This window comes from Martes martes (assembly GCF_963455335.1).
Source record: "Martes martes genome assembly, chromosome: 7".
NCBI classification, from domain to species: Eukaryota; Metazoa; Chordata; class Mammalia; order Carnivora; family Mustelidae; genus Martes; species Martes martes.
The window spans coordinates 115,113,989-115,130,650 of record NC_137894.1 but is presented as its reverse complement, the minus strand read 5'-3'; the positions used below and the strand labels follow the sequence as shown (position 1 = coordinate 115,130,650).

The following is a 16,662-nucleotide window of genomic DNA, read 5'->3' as shown; positions in this document are numbered from 1 at the left end:
TGTACTGCTTTAATCATTTTCTCGTACTTGCGCACACACTCTATAAAACTAATACTTTGCACTCCTATGTTATTTTTACTTCTTTATTTCATTTAATCCATTTCTGAGAGAACAAAGAGCTCCCAAATCACTCTGTCTCTTGCATCATGCTGGGGCACAAGCAGGAGCGACAGAGGCCCTTCCGACACCAGGCACACAAGCAGAGAAGAGCCTGGGAGAATATCTGTGGAAACTGCCAACATAGATACAGAACCTGTGCGAGTGGGTCCATTCTCAATTCGGTCAGTGGTGTACTCGGTCTACTTCCATCAAAAGGACATTTGCAAAGAAATCTATCACTAGGCTTGATGACAAAAGAAAAGATACTATCACCTTCTTCCATCTCAACGCACTTGGAAGCATCACACCTTTATGGAAGCACCAAAGGACGCTCCTTCCACTCATTTAAAGCACACACAGCTACACGGTCTGATCAGCCCTGGCCCGGACAGGTAACGGTGTCCTCCTACCTTCCTGCAGACACTCTTCAGAGAGCCGATCATACATCCACCTTAGCCATGACCGTCAAGGGCTGAATTGCCCCGCTGCTGAAAGTTCACACTTTCTCCATCCTCTTGCAACACCACTTGCTTGTCACACACAACTGGCTAATTCCTGAATGGAACATAATTGAAAGAAACAGGACCAGACCAAGGAACATAAGGTGAGAGCCAAGAAAAATTTGTAGGTCATTGAGAAAATTGGTCTACTAGGCAGTGGGGACGTGCCTACTCTCCAATGGCACCGAGGGCTGGGCGGGTCTCCTCGTGGGTGCCCACTGGGTGTGGGGGGTGGTCAGCTCGCTGTACCTCCTCACCCCTACAGACCAGGGCCGGTTCTGGAAGGCAGCGGCAGCCGTGGGTAGGGATGGACTTCCTCACACACGGAGGACAGACTCAGTCCTGGCAGATGTCACTGAGCACGTGTGCTGGTTGAAACCCAGAAGTCGAGAAGGACCACGTCACAGAGCAATCCAGATGAGAACATATGAATGGAAAATCCAGACTGTCTTCCTAAGGACTGGGAAGATTTAGAAAAGCGGAACATTCTTGAGTTGGAGGAGACCAAGAGATTATCTCCTCCAGGGAATTTAAGCCTTTGATGTGTGTGCCACAAACCTGTTCTATAGGCAGATGAAGCCCATGGACCCCTTCTTAGAAGAAAGCTTTGAATTGCATGGAATTAAATTCACAGGGAGACCCATTATATTGAAAGGCAGTTAACAAAATAGTTTTAAAATAAATGTGCATTGTAGAAATATATATGCTTCCTTATCATGGCATTACATAACAAGACGGGACAGCAGTCTACTATCTTGTACAATTCTGAAGTAGCAATTAGTGAAAATGGCATTTCAAGATACGCCAAATACCTCGAGACACTTCAGAGTCACTGTTACAGCTATAACGTGGTGTATGACTAGCTGTGCTTCTCATGTTAATACTGTCACAGGGACCACTAAGGTGTAACAGCCTACTGTTTCCGTAATGGACAACAATGACAAATTTCACTAGAAATTAATGCGAAAAAACATGACAACGGATCCCTGAATTCTAGCCGCACACCCCACATTAAGATCCTTACTATCCTCCTGTCCCTCCTTTTTACAGAAAGGCCCAGTGACTTTCTTATGCCCCACAGCTAATAAATAGCAAATCTGTCCCGCTCTTCTCAGTGTCCTCTCTGGTCCCTTTCCCATGCCATCTGCCTCACTTTAAGCTTTAAAAAAATTAGAGGGGGGGGTGTGTGGTGGGGGTTGGTGGTTTTTTTTTAAACAAAAATAATACATGCTTCTAATAGATTCAAACAATATGAGAATTACATTTTAAAAATTAAGTTTTAATGTTTCTTTATTTTTCTAAAGTCTTTATTTATTTATTTATTTATTTATCGCAATGCCCTAAGCTGCTCACTCCCTATCCCCACCAGTGTCCAGGAAAGACTTGAAGCAGGATGGGGTGCACGTGGACAAGTCTGCCGAGGCCCGGTTGACAAGTAAACCCAACTGCAGAGCCCCTGACTCAAGTCTGGTCCCATTTCTTGCCAGGCCTGCCTGGTCCCCGTGCCCTCAGCGGCCGAAGGAACCCAGTGGCCTGCGTTTCCTGCATTTTCCTTCCGGCCTCATCCCTGAGGACGTGATTTCAATAGCCCAAGCCTTTATAAAAAATTGGGAGAAAAGCCCGCAGAAGCCGCCACGTGGAGGGCTCAGTGAAGTTTCCAGCGCTCCTGTCCTTGCCTTATCTGCTGGGAACAAATGTCGGGTTGGAATGGCTGCTCACTATTCCGTTTCACAGTTTAAACAAACCCAGGCTTTGCTGGAGTCTCGAAGCAGAACCTGACTGAAATTTCATGAGGGAAGGAACTGGGCCATATCCTGCAAAGTCTGTGGGATGGGTGTGTACCAAGCTCAGTTTTTGGTCATTTTAAAGGTTCTAAAGAATGAGGCTTGCAGTGCATTTTCAGATTCTATGAATCTTTCTACAGGTTGTCATCGCCAGACCCTTGAGTCTTTCTTGATGAACGGTTTCCCTGTGATTCTACGGACAGACACTGGACAAGGTATTTCCTCACATTCTCTGTGAGCCAGACCTTGTCATGCCCATTTTACAGATGAGGAAACTGAGACCCAAGGCTCACAGCCAGGAAGTGGCCAAACCAGGATGGGAATCAAAGCCAGTCTGACGTCCAAGTTCCAGCCGTCTCCGTTCCAGAATGCACAGCCTTCCCATCTCTGCCTTCTCTTCGCCATCTCAGGGACCTATCACAGGCCGCCTAGTATTTTAGCCACTTCTTTTGGGTCCAATATCCCTTCCTGGAGGTAAGTTCTGGAGAGAGCCCACAGCCATGCCCAGACACCCTGCTCCCTCAGTGCCCTGTTATCATTGGTCACATTTATCGTCAGTTGAATAAAAACTGGCTGGCTTTCAGGAAGACTAACTCAACACAAAGCCTCAGGCTAACACATCTGTCTTCTAGAAGGATACAGATGAATGCCCACCTCGCTACTCAAATGCTTTGATCAATACAAATCCCTGGGCCAGGAAGGAGAATAATTTCACAAATGACCAGAAGATCCCCTGCAGTCCCTGGGCTCTAGTAAAAGACTTCTTGCTCAACCGCAGAACATTCCATGAGCATCTGTCACCGGTACAGTCCCTAAGTTTGCTGCTAAGCCAAGCTGACTGGCAAAGCCAGAACTAAGACTGTCCACCCAAAGAGGTGACAAGTTGAGCACCAAAGGGGACAAGCACACATAAACAAGGGACATCCACATGCAGGGACCTTGGCCAAAGGTGATGTTCTCAGAGGCAGTGTACTATGATAGGAAGGTTCCTGAGTGGGGGTTCAAACCATGGGAGCTCCAGCTCTCAGCTCAGTTCCCCTCTTCCTGAGCCTTCAGCACCCACACCGTAAACCCCACAGCATCCTGCTTCTGCGAGGTCTTTTGGCCAGCTCAGACTCCTTGGCATGCCTTTGATTTTAACTTTTGTCTGTATCTCGGGTGCATCTAGGTAGAAGACCTCCCTGGAGCCACCCTTACCTCCTCGATGACTAACCATGTCCATCTGGCTCTCCATCACCAGAGAAGCTGGCCACCGATCTCCCAGGGGTCCAGGATCTGGAGGACACATCCTAACCAGCCATGAGTCACCATCCTCATGAAGGTGGCCATAGGGCTGAGCACCCACAAGCCAAGAGGCCAGTTTTCTAGATGACACAAAACTTTCTTGGCTCATGAGCTGTAACTCTTGGGTCACCGTTCACTCTTTAAGTGTCCCAGGTGACCCCAATTTACATCTACGGGGGGACTCAAACCTGAGGCCGAATTTTGTTCCAGAAGGAGCAGGGTCTGGTCGCCTCCAAGGCAGAACCCAAAACAGAGAAGTTGAGAAGGAAACTCTGGGGCACCAGGAACCTGTGCACAGGCCCTGCCTGGCCTGCAGAGACAGGCCACAGTCTAATCCAGACACAAGGGAGGAAACTGCCTCTTTGAGACTGCCTCCGAAACTCAGAAAAAGGAAGCCACGGTGAAAAGGTCCATTTGCATCTTTAAGCAGATTGTCTCAGAGTTCAGGAGGAGAAAGCAGGGCAGAAAGAGGACAAAAGAACAATGGTGTTACCTATGAAGCACTCTGCCAAAAATATTTAATTTGAATTGCATCAGGTCTCTAGATCTACTACCAGTGTACAGAAAAACAGAAGACATGAAGGAATATGCTAAAAATCACCCAAAATCGTGATCAGCAAAATCCCAAATGTAAGGAATTCTACAGGACAAAGAACTCCACAAGAGAAACAAAAAACATTAAGAGAAATTTAAAAGACTTGTCGACAAAATGCAATTTGTAGACCTCATTTGGATCCGATTCTAACAAACCAACGGGGGGGGGGGAGAAAAAGACATTTATGACATGATCAGGGAAATTTGAACACCACCTGGACATTTAATGATAAACAGGAATTATTGTTGATTTTTGTAGGTTTGATAACAGTGTTGGGGCTATTTTTTTTTTTAAATAAAGACTTTATTTATTTATTTGACAGAGAGGGATCACAAGTAGGCAGAGAGGCAGGCAGAGAGAGAGGAGGAAGCAGGCTCCCCGCCAAGCAGAGAGCCCGATGCGGGGCTCGATCCCAGCACCCTGAGATCATGACCTGAGCCGAAGGCAGAGGCTTTAACCCACTGAGCCACCCAGGTGCCCCTATTTTTTTTTTTTTTTAAGAATCTCTATCTCTAGATAGAGAATGTATCTCTATCTGTGAGAGATACATTCTCAAGTATTTAAGGATAAAGTTATATGATGCCTGAGATTTGCTTTAATTAGTCCGCTGGGGGAGGGTAAAGGACAAGCAAGGCTCGGTCTGTGCCGATAATTACAGCAACTTGGTGATAAGTAGGTAGTGTTCATTACGTTCTCTGCTTTTGTCTAGGTTCTTTACAGGAGAAAAATTTTAATTACAAAAAAAAAAAAAAAAGGCAAGAGAAGGTCCTCGTGTTTAATCAGGGCTCCAACACAGACTCTCTCAGAGGCTTTGAACAAACCTTAACCAATCTGAGCCTCATCCAGAGCTGAATGGGTTCAAACCCTGGTTCATCCCCATTCGCTTTGGCTGGATTTCCTAACCTCTCCAGATGGCTCGGGCTCCTTACCAGTATAGGAGTACGCGTGTTAATTCGCATGTAACTACTCCCGCACCCAGCCCTGGGGAAGCGTTTGCTCTCATGACCGCTGCTCTCATCACTCTGGCTTATCAGCTTCATCCTGATGGCGAGGAGAAGACTCCTTTGAAGAGGTTGTCCTCCCTCCTAGGACACCCAAATTTCAGAAATGTTTCCCAGTTCTTCGTGATCACGCAGCGCTGGTTCCACGCTTCCTCCACGAGCTCAGACCTACATCCTCCTCCTCCAGGTGGTGAGAACCCAGCGCACACCTCCTCCCCCTTGATCAACAATGCCCTCTCCTGGCGCCCTCCCCTCTTCGGCCATCTCTGCGCCTGGCTTCCCTTTTGCCTGTTCTCAAGCCCACCTCCCGCATCCTGGAGGGAACAGTGGGTGGAAGCAGACTCCCTTCCTCGTCCCCTCTCTTGTCCCTCGCCTGTGACGCCACCTCTTACAATGCCCAGAAGGAGCTCCGTACGTCAGGAAACAGTGGGGTGCGGGGAAGGGAAGTTAGAAAGAACTCAGGATTTATGAATGCATAATGCTGAACTTTTTGGAAATGGGTGGGCCCGGTGCCAGTCCTCGCTAGGGTTCCTTGACTCTATTCTTCTTACAAAAGGGCCATTATGAAGGCTCCACATCTCCCGTGTGACAGGTTAGGAGCCGTGAAACTGCATGACGTCACGGGGACAAGGAGATGAATAGGTTTCCCAGCCCCGTCCTTCTTAAGGGCCCTGAGTTCCTGGAAAGAAGTCTGTGGGAGGGAGGGGACTGCTTCAGGGAGCGGTGCAGCAGTTCCCAGCTGCTCCCCAAAGGGGTCTGTGGGATGGCCCCAGACATCAGGCAGAGCACCCTGAGGCCCCCTCACAAAATCCTGGAGCACCTCGATGGATTATCACACCCCCTTCCTCACTTTCAATCCTGCACTCGGCGCATCCAGCCCTATAGGACATCTTGGAAGAGGAGCTCTACTCCAATCTCTCCTTTTTTTTTTTCTTTAAGGTTATTTATTTATTTGAGAGAGAGAGAGAGAGGGAGACTGAGAGCACAAGTGGGGAGGAGCAGCAGAGGCAGAGGGAAAAGCAGGCTCCCCACTGAGCAGGGAGCCCAACACTGGGCTCCATCCCAGGACCCTGAGATCATGACCTGAGCCAAAGGCAGACCCTGAACCGACTGAGCCACCCAGACATCCCCCAACCTCTCCTTCTCTGCATTTCTTTCTGGGATCATTTCTTTACTAGCCGACAAGAGAGGTCACATGGCCAAGTTAGGAAGGTAGACACTGGTAGTCAGTCCTGTAGCCCACCATCCTACCTCTGTCATGACTAACCTGCTGGAGTCCGTGCTCCCTTTCCTAGAGGACGAGGAAGCAGAAGTTCAGTTGGTAAAGTTCCTTCCAGTTACAGCTCTCCGGCCGCTTGTTATAGGGAAGGGCGCTATCTCCTTCTCCACCAAACCGTGTCTGTGGCTTGGCTGGACCCCACACTCTTTGCCTCTGCCCACTCATCTGTATTTGGAGTGACCATCAACCCACTCTCCCCTCCTTCCCCACCCCTCCTCCTCTCTGCCTCTATTTATCTTTCCCCCTCCCACCCGTCTCTCACACACATATACCCCACGTCCTTCGCAACCAGTAAGAATGGAGAAGTTTGGGCCCAGGTGCACCCAATTTCCCCTTGCAGCTCTGAAGGACACTGGTTTGCATACTATTTCCATGTATCCAGATGGAAATGCACACTCATTTGCATGAACATCCAGAAGATATTACAAGATAGCCAACCCAGTCTCTCTAATAGCTTAATACTTCAGAGCCCTAAAAACGGACCAACAAAAATCTCACTAAGCACACCAGTGGTCTCCAGGACTTTGGGGAAAGGAAGTATCAGAACTTCACTCATGTTTATTTTTATCACATCTTCTAAAATGTTCTAGTCTTAAATGTATGTGTTACACTCCTCAAACCATATTAGTGTAACAGGATACGTATGTAATTTATAAATATGCATCTCATGGGGCTCCAAGCTCAAAAAGATCTTGGATGTGAGGTGCATGATCAAAAAAGTCTAGAGCCATCATCACTCTAGACCATCTGCCAAAGCTGGAAACAGTCACAGAGCTTTTGGTCCAACCATCAAGGCAACCAAGGAAGGATCCCCAGGAACCCTCCACCAAGGCCACACTAGTCAACAGACACCAAAGCTCACCAGGGCACTGGTCAAACCACTTGCCAACCCCCTTGGGGACTCATGCCATGTGGTGTCGCCTTCCTCCCAGAGGTCTATTCTCGCTGTGAGTTCCCATCAGCAAGGCTCATTTTAGCCAAAAGAACATTGGCACCCACCCAAGGAACCCACTCTCTTTCCAGAACAGTTGGCCGTGGCCTTCAAGACTTCTTTTATTTCAAGAGTATACATTCCATTCAGGGGTGAGGAGTGTTGAAGAGAAAGTGCTGGTCATTTCTAGATCTTCTCTCTGGGATTCACTAAGTTAAACCAGATGCATTTATGATCAAACAGAGAAAATATAGCTTAGTCCTTGGATAGATAGATGATAGATAGACAGACAGATGAAAATGAAGAAAAAACAAATCGGCTTTCTGGATGAGAACCGGAATGTGACAACAATCCAAGCTACTCCTGGGTGGGGGGTTCCTGGAGACACAGGCCGCTCAGCAGGAAGGAACTCTGTAGAAAGTAAGTCCTTGCTTCACGGGTTAGGACTTCACTGTTGCTGGATTAAGACCTTCCCAGAGCACAGGAGCCTGAGACCCTGGGCTACTCACCCACACACTGGTTGCTTTCATCCATCTGGTATCCAAAGCGGCAGATGAGAGGCCTCGAAATCGTGGGGTAGTTTGGAGCGGAGAGCGGTGGGGCTGCTGCTGGGTACGGGCCCGAGTAGGGGTTCGAGTAGGGGTTTGAGTAGGGCCCTCGGTACACTGGGTTTGTTCGGGGGATGCACAAGTACCCGCCGTTTTGGTTAACACACATCATGTCTCCTCGGCAGGCCTCGGGGATGGTCCGGCATTCGTCAATATCTGGAAATGCCAAGGAGAGAATGAGGGTCAGGGGCTCCCTGGCCAGGCTGAGCATGGCGCATAGTTCAGCCAAGGATCCCAAAGCCACCCTTTACCAGCATCTGCTCCCAAACATGGAGGGCCGCCCCGGCTCATCACTGTGGGGACCCTCAAACGTTGGTGTAACTGAATCATATTGACCAGCATCACCCAGACATCAGCCATCAGAGACCACATCACAATCTGCGCCATAGCCACAAAACTCTTATCATCTCACCCACATGTGAAACCCAAGTAAACACTACCAATCAACGTAAGTAGAAGGTAATAGTAAAAATGAATGTATAAATACTAAAATTGAGCATTTATCTGTGAGCATACCATCTAAAAACATCCCAAGTGCTCCCATGTACCCATATGACCCCTGGGAAACCCTGGGATGGGCCTCATAACGATTCCCTCTTCTACTCCAAAAAACAACTGGGCAGGGGAGGGAATCCCTTGCATCAAGGAAGACAAGGTTTGGCTGAGAGCTAGTTCCTTGCAAAGAAAGTGGAAGCCTACTGGCAAGTCAGCTCGCCCTGTGCCAGCAAACAGGTCCGTGTCCAGGCCCGTGGGGGAGACATGCCCACCCCAGGCAGCTCAACCGAGACACGCACACCAACTCCCACCTCGGGAAAGGGAAGTATGCTGAGGTTGATGCCCTCTTCTCTAGCGGTCCATGGATGGATGTCATGCTACACGAGATACGTCACAGGAAAGTCACGTATGATCTCCCTTATATGTAGAATCAAAAAAGCCAAACTCATAAAAATCATGAGTAACATGGTGGCTGGGGACTGGGAGAGGCTGGTAAAGGGCACGAACTTGCATTTATAAGTTGAATAAGTGCCGGGGAGTTCACAGCCCTCCCAGCGAGGACAGTTCGCCATATTGTAGTGGGTACTCGAACATTGTTAAGAGAGACGGTCTTAAAATGTCCTTGCCATAAGGAAAGAAATGTGACTATGTGATGTGATGGCGGTGTTAGCAAAGGTTCCGGTGGTGATCATTCTGCAATATATACGTGTTATCAAATCAACAAGTCGTACCCCTGAAACTCACATGACATGATGTGTCAGTCATATCCCAATTTTTCTAAAAAAGAAAGAAAGTGAATTCTGCCAACAATACCCATGAGCCAGGACATGGATTCTCTGCTAGAGCTTCTAGAAAGAAACAAAGCTTTGCTGGCCCCTTGAAGTTGGGCTGGGAAACCCCTCTAAAACGTCTCACCTATAAATAATTACAGATAAATCTATGGATAACTTCTGAGCTGAGCTGTGAGATAGATTTTTGTTGTTTAAACTGCTAAGTCTGTGGCAGTCTGTTACAGCAGCCATCAGAAACCGATACAGAGAGCCCCTTGGGGACACAGGTCAATCCATGCTCATTTTTGCCCCCTCCTGGGGTGGGCCACAAAACAGGTGATTGATAAACAGGCGCTATTGACGTTATTGACAGGCACTGTTTTCTTCCATAATCCAGGCCAATACAGGTTTGATAATATCAAGCAGCACCAGGGAAAGACGGGCCCACCATCAGTCTGTCACCGAACACCCCCACCCAGCACAGGATCCTCGGTGTCCCTCGTACCTAAGCACTGTCCTGACGAGCGGTCCAGATCGAAGCCGTTAGTGCATTGTTGCTGCCGGGGAGGAGAGAGGAGAAAGAGGTAAGGTCATGGTCCTTACCATTTTTTTTTTAATTTTATTTATTTATTGGAGAGACAGAGTGTGAGAGTGGAGAGCTCAGAGGGAGAGCAGACTCACTGCCAAGCAGGGAGCCCAATGTGGGACTTGATCCTGGGACTCCAGGATCATGACCTGAGCCAAAGGCTCAGGCTTAACCAACTGAGCCACCCAGGCGCCCCCCATTTTTTCTTTTTTACTATAAAAGTATTACAAGGACATCACAGAAAGTTCGAGAAATGCAGTAAAGAAAAAAAAAAGCATCCATAACACCAAACCTGCATTGTTAGGCCTATTTGCCCCCCTTCTTTTTAGCATTTTCTTATAATCATTTAACACTTAGCATTACGCTTTAAAATCCCCACCACCAGCAGATTTGGGGGCTGTTTCCTGCCCCAGTTATGAGACGCAGGAGTTATCACATCTGACCCATATGATAACGAGGCACATCCCGAGTTCACTTCTTTATGGGAGCGGATGGGACTGCTTCTAAGGGCAATCACTCTCTTGCCCTGGGTGCTATCTGACCTCCCCTCCTCGCGACACCCCGTGACATTCCCTAACCTAACCCTCTCACCTCAAACTACACAGCGATGCAGCCCATTTTGTAAGAAAAGTAGAATAGGGGAAATTCCCCTCTTTCAGTCTCGCCAAGACAAATACATAAAGAAGCTTCTAGAAATAGACATGTCTCAGTGGTCCCCTAGGGTTGTGGTCTTCATGTGCAATTTGAGTTTACAACTTTAGGCCTTAGAAAAACGTCATGGGGGCCAAAAGTCCATGGGCCTCTAGGGAAGACCCTGGTGATGGACATTTTATAGGAACAGGCAGAGAAGGAATGTTTCTAACTATGGGAACCCCATCCTTGGCCTTCCCTGTGCCTTCCAAGGTTTGGATTCCTGCACTGTGGGCTGGTTTTGAGAGATGACGGATTCAGCCTGCATTTGTGGGAGTGGGGTCAGCAGTCTTAGGGCCTTGGGGCAAAAGAAAGGGAGCAAATGAGCCAGGAGGCTATGCCATAAAGCTCAGGAAACCAGGAGACTGGAGTCCAGGCCTGGATCACCAGCTAAGCACCAGCAAGGGTTCAAGTCCACCAGCCTCGCTTCAGTGCCTCAACTGTAGCCACTGCTCACAGCTTCCTCGGCCTCCACATCCTCACCTGTAAAATGGGGGCGACAGCGCTTACTTCTGGGTGGTTGCAAGGACTGGATATGTTCCTGGATGCGGAGTGCCTAACACACAGTAACCACAGGACCAGGACCCCTGTCCTCTCCGTGCCTGGATGTCACCATCTGTCACTGTGAGGCTGGGTCAGAGGACTCCAAGGGCCCCCCAAGCTCCAAGTCTCTGTTACTCCTTCTAGGCTCCTTTCTATCCCTAAGAGCCTGAATCTATTTTGAAATTCTTAACAGGAAGAGAAAAAATCTTCCCCCATCAGCCTGTGGCCCCTCAGCCCTGTCCCGAGGTGAGGCCTCTCTCATTTGTGAGCCAGAAACAGAGAGGCTGCTCTCAGTTTGCAGGAGGGATGTGCCCACATTCTCAAAGGCTGAGACAAACTGGCTTCATAAAGTCTGGGCACTGCGGGCCTCTCCCGGACCCGGATGGAGCCTGACTCTCCCACCCCCAATCCACACCCCTGCCCAGGGGGTCAGTCGGGGCAGACCCGCCTCCTCCCACCAGGGCTAAGTGTCTGCAGAGACAGGCAGACCCACATGGGCCACAAGCAGGCAAGGCACTACTGCCCAGAAGCCCTAGAGCGCCTCTGACTTTTTAACATTTACCATAAATCGAGCCCCGGAGGACGCAAATGACAGCAGCTGCCCGATTCAAAGTCTTGGATTGGGAATCAGAACCCTGGAGTCCCAGCCCCGCCTCTCGGGCAAGGGTCCACCTCTCTGAGCCCGCCTTCACCTGGGGGCGGAGCTCAGCTTCGGTGAACTGTAAATTCTGGGGTTCTAAAATGCGTGGCTGGACCCTCTCACCCTGATTTTTAACACGCTTCTAGATCAGACACAACATTAAAATCCTACCTGTGCATTCCCAGGACACGGAAGACAGAGAGCCAGAATGGTAACGGTAAGTATCCTGCAGAGAGAAACAGGTCGAGAGATAAATGCCTGAGTTACTTCCAGAATCCAGACCTGGGGACCAACAGGGACCGCAGGCTGCCTGTGCATTTACAGTGGGGACTCCAACTTGTGTATATATATTTGGGGGGCTGGGGTGCTCCTGCTCCAGAGATCAAAGAAGACTCCAGATACCCCCAACCATCCAACATAAAACCATGCCTCTCCTATTAGTTTTATGTGTTGGGATCATGTGTTAGATGATTTTTTTTTTTTTTTAATAAAAGGTTTTGCTGCTTCAAAGACAAAATCTAAAACCCACTGCTGTGGCATGACCCATGCACGGACCAGCTGTTTTGTCTTTACTTCTCGCAAAGTTTTCAGTGTCCTTATTCTGAAACAGTAAGAGTGAACGAGACCATAGCACCCTCAAAAGATGCAAAGAAAGTACTGACGTGCAGCGTTTGAGTTCTACGGAAGAGAGGTATCTCAGGAAAGTCTCCTAACCTCAGAGCACACATCACATAGGCCCTAGTGGCAAAGAGAGGCTGGGGGACCTGGGCACCCTGGGGAAGAATGGATGCAGAGGGAAAGCTTAGGAGGAGGAGTCTAGAAATTGCAGGTCAAGCTGGCTCTCCATTCAAAAGCCACCAAATCTCTCCTGAGCCTGTGACTTCTACCCTTCATCACCCACAAGCTTCTAGCTAATAAAATCATGGCTGCCACGAGCCTTTAAAAATACAGTATAAAATTTTAAAAGTGAATAAATAAAGAAAAATACAGTACAGATACCACTTCACATCTCTCGGGATAGCTTTAATCAAAAAAACAAGAAAACAAGTGTTAGCAAGGATGTGGAGGAATCGGAGCCCTCGTGCAGGGCTGGTGGGGAGGAGCAATGGGGCAGCCGTGTGCCAGCGCCCCAGAACATTAAAAATGGATTTACCGTACAATCCAGCAACGCCACTCCTGGGGAAACCCCCAGAAGAGGGGAAAATAGGGACGTAAAGAGATATTTGTATACCCACGTTTACAGCAGCAGTTTTACTCACAATAGCCCAAAGCTGAAATCAACCCAAGGGTCCCTCAGCAGAAGAATGGATAAACCAAATGTGGATCGGAGTATTATTCAGCCTTGGCAAGGAAGGAAATTCTGGCATAAGCTACCACACGGATGAACCTCGTTGACATGATGCTAAGTGAATTAAGCCAGTCACAAAGGGACAAATACTGTATGAGTCCGTCTACATGAGGGACGCAGAACAGTTAAAGTCCTAGAGGCTTGGGGTGCCTGCGTGGCTCAGTGGGTTAAGCCTCTGCCTTCAGCTCAGGTCATGATCTCAGGGTCCTGGGATCGAGTCCCACATCGGGCTCTCTGCTCAGCAGGGAGCCTGCTTCCCGCTCTCTCTCTCTGCCTGCCTCTCTGCCTGCTGGTGATCTCTCTGTCAAATAAATAAATAAATAAATAAAATATTTAACAAAATAATAATAAAATAAAAAATAAATAAAATAAGATAAAATCCTAGAGACAAAGAGGAAGATGGTGGGTGCCGGGGGCGGAGGGGAAGAAGGAATGGGGAGTTAGTGTTTCACAAGGACAGAGTTTCAGTTTCGCGAGATGAGAAGAGTTCTAGAGACTGACCGCACAAGACCATGAAATGTACTTAACGCTACTGAACTGTACACTTAAAAATGACTACGATGGTTCAGGGGCGCCTGAGTTGCTCATTCAGTTGAGCGTCTGCCTTCAGCTCAGGTCATGATCTTCAGGTCCTGGGATCGAGTCCCACATCTGGTTCCCTGCTCAGAGGGGAGTCTGCTTCTCCCTCTCCTTCTGCCCCTCCCCGCCCCCCCCCACCTGCTCATGCTGTTTCTCTCATTCTCTCTCAAAGAAATAAATAAAATCTTAAAGAAAAGGATTTAGTAAAAAAAAAAAAAATCTTTTAAATGATTACAGTGGTTTAGGGGGACCTGGGTGGCACAGTTGGTTAAGCATCCGACTCTGGGTTTCAGCTCGGGTCATGATCCCAGGGTTATGGGATCAAGCCCAGAGTTGGGCTCTATGCTCAGTGGGGAGTCTGCTTGAGATTCTCTCTCACCCTCTGCCTCTCCTCCTGCCCTCTCTCTCTCTCAAATAAATTTTTTTAAAAAATTATTATGATGGTATTAAAAAATTTGTAAATGAAGAGCTATTTAGTGTTATTATTGTTCAGCTCAATAGTGATTTATCTGAACAACTACTATTTACAAGCACGGACCCTAGACAGAAGAGCAACAAAACCATGACTCCATTGCCACCCTGGGGAGCAGGCTGGAGAGCCACGGGAATTGATGACATCAATACACACTGGTAAGGGCATTGAGAGAAGTACCCAGTGAGCGCCATGAGAGCCAGGCTGGAGGCAAGGACAGGAAGATCAGAGAAGGCTTCCCGGAGGAGGTGAACTTGAAGAACTGCTATATCAACATATACCTCCACTTTATAATCCCTCCCTTCATAAAAAGGATGTTCAGTAGATGACAAAGCTGACTCAGTCCAGAACACAAGGCTCATCTGAATTAGCAACCCCAGGTAGCTGGAGGGCCCTGGACTTGAGCTGACATCCAGGGAGAACAGAACCTTGACTTTGTACTAGAGGACACAGGCCCACTTCCTTCAACCAGTGCCCAATACAAAGAATAAAGACCCCGAGAGTCCACACATTTTCATTGCGTCTAAGTGCCTGTGTGAGCCAGGTTCTAGAACGCCAGAGACAGCTCTGACCTTATAAAGTGCAGAGCCAAATCCCAGGGCTTTTTGATATTTGCGACGGCCAGATTTATATCTGGAAGGAATGAAAGAACAATAACAAATTTATTTTCCAAGCTGTATATTATGAATTTCAATGTTTTCCTGTTTCTTCACATGAAGTTTCCTTTCGCTTGGTTATAAAACCCTGTCTCGTTTATGTTGGAGACAGAACAGCCTGACTGAACGCAGTGGGCTCCAGGAGCTAGTGGAAAAGGCATGCTAACCCCATTTCTCTTCCGACTCCCCGACTCCCAGTTCCCTTTGGCGGGAGGGACAGGTCTCCTCGGAAAGGTCCAGCCTCCAGTCCGGCCTCCTGGACGAGCCACAGCTGAGTCCTGGGGGCCCAGTGAATTTCAGGCCAATTGACTGAGAGGTTTTTCCGAAAAAGAAGGAACCCACGCCCTGCTGTTCTCACGGTCTCACGAACAGTTACACCTTGTCACGAAGAACTCCAGAAAGCTCTAAAGATATAGGAACTATAGAAACTATAGAAATTCTAAGGGAGACTTGGATGCTCATAACTGGTCCCCAGAACTTTCAAAAACAGGTGGGTCCACCCATTTTATGCACCAGCCCGAGGCGTAGGCAAAGCCAGAGGGGCCAACTGATTTCTCAGGGCTATCTGTCAGAGAAGTGCTAGTCCCCAGTACAGCATCAGCCCGCACCCCCCCCCCCAATTCATCTGTCTAAAGCAACTACATTTTCAAGAGTTCACGAAAGACCATGCCGATATAATCTAGATAAAGTTCTTCAAGGTTTAAGGATTCCTTGACTGAAACTGCAATTTCCTTAAAGAACAGCAAAACATTTGCTTACATGTATTTCTGTCTGCAGTCCCCACTTTTCATTGGCTTGAAACTTCTGGGTCGCATGCCCTTTGTGAATCCCACACAGACATAGAGCAAATCCAATCTCAGGATGTTCGGCTAGCCCGTCCACTTGTCCAACAGTCAACCAGTACAGTAAAATAATAGCTAGTGAACTATTTCCCAGCTTTAGAAATATATATATATATATATATATATATATATATATATATCTCCTAAAATGCCACACAAAATTGCTGCCCTTTCAGTAAAGGAAGAGTGAGCATCAAGCTCTGAGGTTTTTGCAGACTTCTCTCAGATGCTGACTTCTGAAGCCGTATTATAAAATACCCACTCCCAAAAGAAGGCTTCAAGATGGAAATTACAGAGGCGCAGCTTTTTGTAATTAACAATATCATTGCATCACTAGCTAATGCCTTTTCCAATATCCTGACACAGCCTGAATCCCAGCCATAGCCATTTTCCACCCATCAGGTTTTTTAGTAAGGTTTCCAGACCCTGGAGGAAAAAAGTCCTGAGCGGGGGGAACCTACCTTTTGAATCCTGGCATGTCCAAGATGTGTGAGCAGGAGCAGCAAAGCGGAAAAGAAAAGAGCTGGCAGCGCGGGGCCTCGGAGCCGGCCCGAACTTCGGCTCCCTCTGGGCCCTTGGGGCTCGCCCGTGTTTTATTCCAGGGGGACGAGCCAGTCGTGGGGAGGACAGGGGAGAGCCTGGGTCCTCCGAGCCACTGGAGAGCCCACAGAGAAAGCACCTGGTTTTGCTTAGCCCTTTTCAGTAATTCAGCATTAAACCAATTGGAGGAGGAATTTTAAAAATGAACACTTCATTTTCTAAGTATGTTAAACAATGCAAATGGGGCCTCAGTCTGGACACAGCTGGTTCAGATTACAGTGCTCACCAACTGGCTAGACTCCTCACAACAATCTTGGGGCGTCTGCCAGGACCCAGTGCTGGGCTGGGAGGAGAGCCCCGGCCCGCCGCCCCGCCGGAGCAGCCGCACTCGCGCTCCCCGCATCTCTACCGGAGGCGATT

General features: G+C 48.3%; 1 protein-coding gene across 1 annotated transcript in view; it reads right to left on the bottom strand.

The window, feature by feature from the left end:
* FBLN5 (fibulin 5) overlaps window positions 1-16,662 on the bottom strand; it is a 74,329-nt gene extending 57,667 nt beyond the window's left edge. Inside the window, exons 1-4 of the mRNA XM_080808705.1 lie at window positions 16,164-16,662; window positions 11,977-12,031; window positions 9,852-9,903; window positions 7,983-8,237 (exon numbers count right to left, since the gene is read on the bottom strand). Of these exons, the coding sequence (XP_080664831.1) occupies window positions 7,983-8,237; window positions 9,852-9,903; window positions 11,977-12,031; window positions 16,164-16,180 (379 nt within the window). The 5' untranslated portion in view covers window positions 16,181-16,662. The remainder of the gene's footprint in view (window positions 1-7,982; window positions 8,238-9,851; window positions 9,904-11,976; window positions 12,032-16,163) is intronic.